Below are 7,857 nucleotides of genomic sequence, written 5' to 3' on the forward strand. Positions count from 1 at the left end.
TCCCTTTAACCAGTCCATCTCCTGATGATTCTCTCTGAGTGATTCAGATTATCAGCTGAAGTTTTATCTACAAACCTGTTAAACTGTACATTAGTAATCCCACTGAATGAAGCCATGCAGTTACAGGAGGATAATTGGATGTGTTGTGTTGTCACGGTAACCTATATGCATTCAGCTGGGGATGCAGAAAACGCATAAATATATTTTTGTGTTTGGTTTCGGGCCCTTTTACACTGTTGGCACTGCAATAACAATAACAAGTGCCTGAGCTCTAATGTGCAGATGCAGCACATCACGGCCTGACACTATAATTAAGCGTAAATATAATAGTAAATATAATAACTGGCAATAATGTCACATTTGACTGGCATTAAAGCACAAGTTTTCACTATGTTTCACCATATGTTGTAGAAATTTTAACTGAATTCACAGAAGATTAAGGTGAGATTAATGTGTCTTTCCATCCTCTACTATTATCCAAATATTAGCACCTAACTACATTATGATAATCATCTTTAGAGAAGAGTGCAATGAGATGAGGTGATTAAAAAAAAGGATTCAGTCAAACCTCAAACAATGGAAAACTGGGGTTGTGTGACATTTACATAACGTACTTTATGTACACTATTATTTATTCACCAAGTCTGCACTGTGTTCTACTCTCTTTTTTTTAAAAACTGCTTTTTCACCTAAATATTTATGTCCACTTACTGTCAGCATCGAATCTCAAAATGAAGGATAATTAAACAAACTAGACTTTTTGTGTTTTGTTTTTAACTGAAAAGTGTAGATGCACCAAATCCAAAGTCTCACTGCAATCTAGCAAAATAAAACATATGCATATTTTTTTATATATTTATCTACAAAAACACAAGGTAAAAGGGGATTCAAAAATAGAGAAAGCACTTTCGGGGGGGCATATATCACCTCTTCTCAATACTAACCAAACCTAAACTACATCAAACCTACACAACTAAAGCTATGTACACTACTGTCAGAAACACGGAGGACTAAACATCTGAAACTTACCTCCATTCTCATGAAGGATTCCAAATTATCAGAGGACTGGGACCAAAAGGGACCAGAGTGAAAAAACAAGAAGTCATGAGGAAGGGATTATACCACGTTGGGTTAGAAATGGGAGCTTAAACAGGTTCAAATCAACAACAGCTCCATGTTGTTTGTACTGAGGCTGCATGATCATAAATCTATGTTGGCAAGATAGTCACAACAATAAACTTAATGTTTGCATTTAGAGGGTCAAAAAGCTTGCAAGGAATTCCCTTGAAATATCAGGATACTTACAATTACAACTTCTATTCTAAATACACAGACAAATATAAATATGTAGATTTTACCTCATGTAAGTGCCTTTTTTTTTTTTTGCAACATAGCAGAAAAGCACAGATGGTATTCATAACATTATCGATGCCTCTATAATATGCATGTGTCCCTGTCAGACAAAGCAGCTAAACTGAGGTCAGCCACCTTTAATTTTACTATTTACATCTGCGCCTTTCCTGCAAAAACGAGTCAAACAGTCCACTGTGAAACAACAAGAGATGCCAGCATAAATGTATTGAAAAAAAATATTAATGCCGACTTAGACCAGGAGTTTGTCTGTGAACCAGACACTGAACTGCTGGAAAAGCAGTAGTCCAGCTTGTTTTTGCTTGTCTGTAATCAGCTGTAGTTGTTAAATTAAAGACAACAAACTCACCTTCCCTTAAGCGCAAGATTTTGTGATCTCAGACTGCAGGCCTGTTTACATTTGTGCAAATTCCAGTTCAACATTTTTGCTATTTCAGTCATTAAAAGCACAAATGAAACCCTCTTCCAGATTAGGGCACTGCTTAAAAACTATAAAGGGGTTCCAAAAGCAAAACCTGATTATGAATAAAAGATATGCATTTGAATCCATGTGACGTTTATATGGCAGAGTGAAAGAAAAGTATACAGACAACATACAAGACAGCAGCTCTATATGCTGATGTGTGCAACACATACAAAAAATGATGATGATATGAGCTTAGCAAACTTTAACAGAGGGAATTCAGGCTCCCATGAGGACAACAATAATCTAAACTTAAACTATCTCCAATTAGCAAACCACAGAGCCTCCCTTATGGTATATCTTGGCAATAAAGGATCATGTCGTCAAATTTAAAGATGAAGCTCAGTTTACTCTAGTGTTTTATTTTATCCTAAACTTTGACAAAACTTCTAGTTTGTTATCCTGTTTTGGACAGTTTTAATATTTTATACATTTTTATTCAGTTTTGTAAGTTAAATGCTTGTTGCACTTATTTTGTTGCTGCCGGACTGTTAACGTGCAGCACTTAGGTCAAATCTGGTTGTTTTTGATTTGAAAATGTGCATTAAAAAAATCTGCAATGAAAACATAGCTTTGTGATGCTCAGAAGCCAGTTAGGAGGCTGTACAAACTCACAGGTGAAAGTTCAACTGGCTTTAACTGTCCCTGGGAAGTGTAAGGCCACGTCTAAATATAGCCCTTCCTAATCCTTTCTTCCTCCTTTTTGCTCAGTTTAATTCCACCCTCTCGGAAAACAACAACCTGAGAAACAGGTACAAACACCAGTGATCTAAGCGATGCATCTGCATGAGTGCAAATGCTTAAGCCTGTTTTAAATCCATCTGTTTCAACGAATTAACTAAAACAACTTTACAGCAAGCTTACTTAACTGTGGCAGACGTAAGCCAGCAACAATGCCACCATTATGTGTCCTCTGAATGGCTGCATTAAAACCTAATTGGCTTAGGCTTACAACAGGATGAGTTATAGCAGCAACAGCAGGATAGCGAGCTAATAGTGACACACAGGTAGGAGCAGCTGGAAATGCAAGCACATGATTCTGATGATCGCGCCCACTGAGTATTTTAGGATTATATCAGCAGGGTCAGTCAGTGTCAATTCTGGAAATTGGTGGCTGCACCATCTCAGATTTAGAGTTTGTTGTTTGGGACCCAAAACTAAGTTCTGTGAAATATTTTAAAAATTCAGCCCAAATATTTTACAGAACTTAGTTGTGGGTCCCAAATAACAAACTGTAAACTAATTCTATGGGGGTGGTAGATGAACAGCGCTACCAGAAATAACACAAACTGGCATTTGCTGTCGCGGCGTTTGTTGTGTAGTCTCATTGTGTGAATGAAGGAGTCGTCACCTGTCCCTCCACCATGTCTCTCTGCAGGCCAGAGCGATCCTGCTCGGTACTGTTGGTCCTGCGGATGGACAAGCTGTGCGATTTCCTCTTCTGCTTGGCCTGGCGGGCAGCAGCACTGCTCCCACTCTCCACAGGCATCCCTCCGTCCAAGCCTGATGTCACCACAGTCTGAAAGCACAAAACCAAAGCAGAGAAGATGACCAAAAGGCAAAGAGAAGAAAATCCACACTGGGTGGAAAACATACGAGGACAGTTTTTGTATTTGGCAGCTCACATGTGTGAATGTGTGAAAGTGAATGTGTGTGAAACAGAGTGTTGCTCAGCATGTAAACTCTGCAAACCCTCAGTGGGAACCTTAAGGTGAAACAGGAAGGATTACTGGAACAGAAACTGAGAAGAGAGCAACAATGACAAAGCTCTACAAACAGATAGTTGTCTGAAATTAATATTTTGTTGGAGAAAGCTGCAATGCTCTAATTCAGGCTGAGCAGCAGAAGGAAACAAATCACTCCTTTATCTTTTCTCCCAATGAATCTGTTGATTACATCAAAATAGTGTATAAAACGTTCACATAATGTGACATCTTCAATTGCGTGTGTTGTCCAACTCAGAAGACACCTAAATTAGGGATGGAGCCAACTATTATCTTTATTTAGTCCTTTTTGTTGATCAGTTAGTTCATTATTTGGTCTATAAAATGTTGTGAAAAATATCCTTCACATTTCTCCAGAGCCCACTGTTTCACTACAAACGTATTTTGGAATGAACAGCCCAAAACCCCAAAACTATTCAGTTTACGATCATAGCGTGATGATTTTGCAAATAACCTTTCAATTAATGGTCTAGTCTATTAATATTATTATAACTATAATGAAAAGACACCCCGTGTCAGGTCTTTGATCATTTAAATCAGCACTACAAAGTTCTGTATGGCAAGTGACAACCTGAAAGCCACTAAAAGCAAAAAACTGTTGTGGATGCCTTGTCCAGTGTCACATCATATGGAAAGGCTTGGTTCCCCTCAAACAGAGTTGTTAATGTCATTTGGTGAAAATTCCTGGCTTTTTTCTCCACATCTCTGTATGCAATAATATAAGATGCATTTGCATCATTACAACTATTTTCCGTCATTATTACACATATTTCCATATTCTTATTTTTTTTAATTATGTTATTTACCAATTACAATGTATTTATAGCCTGTAAGACTACCCTTTCATACAGTAAAAAAAAAAGTGTACAGTACTTTGAATATTCTTGTATTTTTATATATTTTATACTTAAGACTGCTGTGCAGCATTAGTTAATACATTCATATTGTCCAACTGTCCAGTGCTAATTCCGGCGTAATTTAACATATGTGCAACTATATTTATCTACTCTTTATACACACACACACATATATATATATATATATTATTCTACACATGTGTATACTTTCTGAGTACAATTATTCATCCGGTCACAACTGTATATGTGAAAGACGTACACAGTGTATACAGTCTTTATGATCTTTATTTGATTTTTGCATATTTTGACTCTATTTGTGCTTCATTCCTATCTCTTATCAATCCCCTTTCTTGCGTCTTTTGCTGCTGTAAGACGGAGTTTATCTTTACAAGTTACAGATCACTTTTTATTTCGATTTTTGTCAAAAACAAGCTGACCGTAACACAGTACTCCCTCCTCTGCCTGTCTGGATGTTATGGATGTTGGTGGTTCCAGCTGTCACGTATGAAAACCGGTGTGTTGTATTTAACCTTGAGCTGACACGAGAAGGTCTCTGGGTCCTAAACATGCAAAAAAAAAAAAAACAAAACAACATGTTTTTCTGTCTGCAAGCAGCCCGGAGCCGATAAAGAAACACTGCTTCTTTGAGTACAAAGAATAAGACAGCCTTTATTAGCTGCCTGGTAGTCAGTTCCTCTTTACTGATGTGACGATGAAAACGCTGCTAAAGTTTCCATTTACTGCGGTACAAAAAATAATTTAAAGAAAGAGTCGGACTGTCTGGTTGAAAATGAACGTTTACATTAGCAAGTCTAGACTGTGACAGCCCAACATCAGCTAAGCGAAGCTAACGTTAACCCCGTTAGCTGCTGCTAGCGGGTATGCTAGCATGCTAACGTTATCCCCATTAGCTGCTGCTAGCGAGTATGCTAACAGGCTAACGGTAAAGACAACCTTCAAGAACGCAGAGTCCAACTTACCAGAAACTCTACAGATAAACGTCTTTATTCCGGGTTATTGTGGGAAACGTCGGCCTCTCTAACATTGTTTTTACTGTGCGGTAATTCTGCGCTAGTTTTCGTCCAGAATCTGCGCTGGCAGAACCGAGCGCCGCTAAAGAAACAACCGAGACAACGCCAGCCCGAGATTTTCGCAATAAAAGCTCAGACTAGGAAACGCAAACCAAGCTCCGTTTGAAATTAGCGACTTTTTTGGTCTCATAGTTATTGCAGCATACAAGCAGCTTGAACAAGTAATTTTAAGAGACATCACAAATAAATGATGTGTTCTTCTAAATTCGGCCTATTAAAAGTCAACCAAAGCTTATAAAGGAGGGAAACTCTTTATCGCAATTTTCTTCTCTATTTTTCAGCGAAATGACTTGATATCAGTAATTGCGGTTATATTTAAATAATTATGGCCCAATGGATCATTGAAATGAGTCTTTTAGATTCAGTGTATCACGGTGCTTTACGGTTTATCACCAATTTTAAGTATTTTACACACCATTCGTTTGTTGTACTCTCCTGTTGGATGGTCAGATTTGTCCACACGAAGGAAAAAACACTGGCATATTTTAATTTATAAATGTATTTTAGGCTTGCTTCCTCGCTATTTACAGGTTTTTATTTGTACAAAAGCTCCAAGTGGTTACAGTGTGCGGTCCCAGGATCTGTTGCTACTGTCTGTTCCAAAGGCTAGAACCGAACGGGGAAAGAACGCTTTTTAATTCGCTGCTTCCTCTACCTGTAGATGAAATGAATGAAAAATACTTTATTCATCCCAGAAGGGAAATTCGATTATGATGGATGGATAGATAATGGATGGATGGATAGTCTTGGTGAATGTCAACTTCTGATTTTAAAAAACGTTTTAAAAAAATTCTCTCATTATTCTGGCATTTAGCAAATATAAATAATTTTGGTAATCCAAACTGACCTAAAACAGGAAAAGGTTAGTCTCATTTAATGTCAGACAGCGAGAAACAAAAGGTTATGTGTCTTATGTGTCTTTCTATACAGTGGATGTGAACTTCCGGTTTCAACTGTGTATCTGGAGGCAACAAAAAGACCCTAAAACGGTCTCTGGTTAACCGATGTGCTTTAAACTTGACAGTCTGCTTCCACAGGTCACCAGTGATGCACCTGCCACGTTTGAAGCAGATTAGATCAACGGTTGTCGACATATGCCAATAAATACATGTACAAAAGCACACTTTTGGTTCAAAAGATGACGTCATCCAGATGAGCTCTCACTCTGCTGGAACCACAACGATCCTTTATCAAGATGTCTCACTCTCATAACTTTCTAACCACAGCTTTTAACAGTCTTTAACATGAAATTAACTTATTTATTTATACACTATGAACTTATTTGTAACTTTTTCACTAACTTATCACTCTTGTGAAATTATGAATGTCTTTGACCCAAAGACGTGACATCATATGTTGTCTTATCTTATTTTGTGGTTTCTTATCTTATTGTATTGCATCTTATCATATCTCATTTTATTAGATTATACTTTATCTTATCTTTTTTATCGTATGTTGTCTTATTTTATTGTCTTATCTTATTATACTAAATCTTATCTCATCGTATCGTATTTTATTGTATCTTCTCGTATCTTGTGATATCTTATTTCATCTTATTTTTTTCATCATATCATTTTATGATGTCATACTTTATCTTGTCTTATTTTATCGTATGCTGTCTTATCTTATTGTGTCTTATCTTATCGTATCTTCTTCTATTGTATCTTATTGTTTCTTTTCCTATTTTATTGTATCTTATCTAACTTAATCGTCTCTTATTGTCTCTTCGCATTTCTCATCTAAATTTTTTGTGTCTTATTTCACTGTATTGCACTTTATCTCATCTCATCTTAACAACCATCATCTGCTCTGTTTCTGTAGATCTTCTGTTCCATACCATCATGGCCCAGAGAAACTATCAGAGCAGACGCAGAGGAGGATATATGAACACTCCTCACCGCGCTGCTCCTGACGCTGTGCCATCAAACCTGGCAGGGATGCAGCAGTCCCTGAATGCGGCAATCCGGCGTGTGGAAGAGCTCCTCAAGGAGAAGCGACGCTTCCTCCAGCAGGTCCAGAGTGCCGACCACAGAATCGGCCAGTTGGAGGCACTTCTGGACAAAAGCCGACGCAAGTGCAAGGAGCTGGAGGAAGCACAACGGCAGACCATCGCCGAGAGTCTCCACAATGAGGAAGCATCTTCCAGCAGCCAGTCCATGATGTGGGGAGACATCATGGACACCAGGGACGAGCTGATAGAGCAGCAGCTCAGAGAGAAGGATCAGGAGATCCTGAGACTCTCTGAGCTGCTCCAAAGAGATGGACCACTCCAGAGAGACAACAAAAGACTCCAGGAGGAGAACCACAAGCTGCGGGAGGAGAATCACCAACTCCAACAGAAAGTGAAGATG

General features: G+C 38.2%; 1 protein-coding gene across 2 annotated transcripts in view; it reads right to left on the minus strand.

The window, feature by feature from the left end:
- The window catches only part of wdr37 (WD repeat domain 37), a 21,606-nt gene extending 16,038 nt beyond the window's left edge, over window positions 1-5,568 (minus strand). For both annotated transcript variants that reach the window (XM_008301930.1, XM_008301928.1), the window contains exons 1-2: window positions 5,396-5,568; window positions 3,186-3,353 (exon numbers count right to left, since the gene is read on the minus strand). In XM_008301930.1, the coding sequence (XP_008300152.1) occupies window positions 3,186-3,323 (138 nt within the window). In that variant the 5' untranslated portion in view covers window positions 3,324-3,353; window positions 5,396-5,568. The remainder of the gene's footprint in view (window positions 1-3,185; window positions 3,354-5,395) is intronic.
- Between the last annotated feature and the right edge of the window lie 2,289 nt (window positions 5,569-7,857).

This window comes from Stegastes partitus, unplaced genomic scaffold (genome assembly GCF_000690725.1).
Source record: "Stegastes partitus isolate 25-593 unplaced genomic scaffold, Stegastes_partitus-1.0.2 Scaffold1733, whole genome shotgun sequence".
Taxonomy (NCBI): domain Eukaryota; kingdom Metazoa; phylum Chordata; class Actinopteri; family Pomacentridae; genus Stegastes; species Stegastes partitus.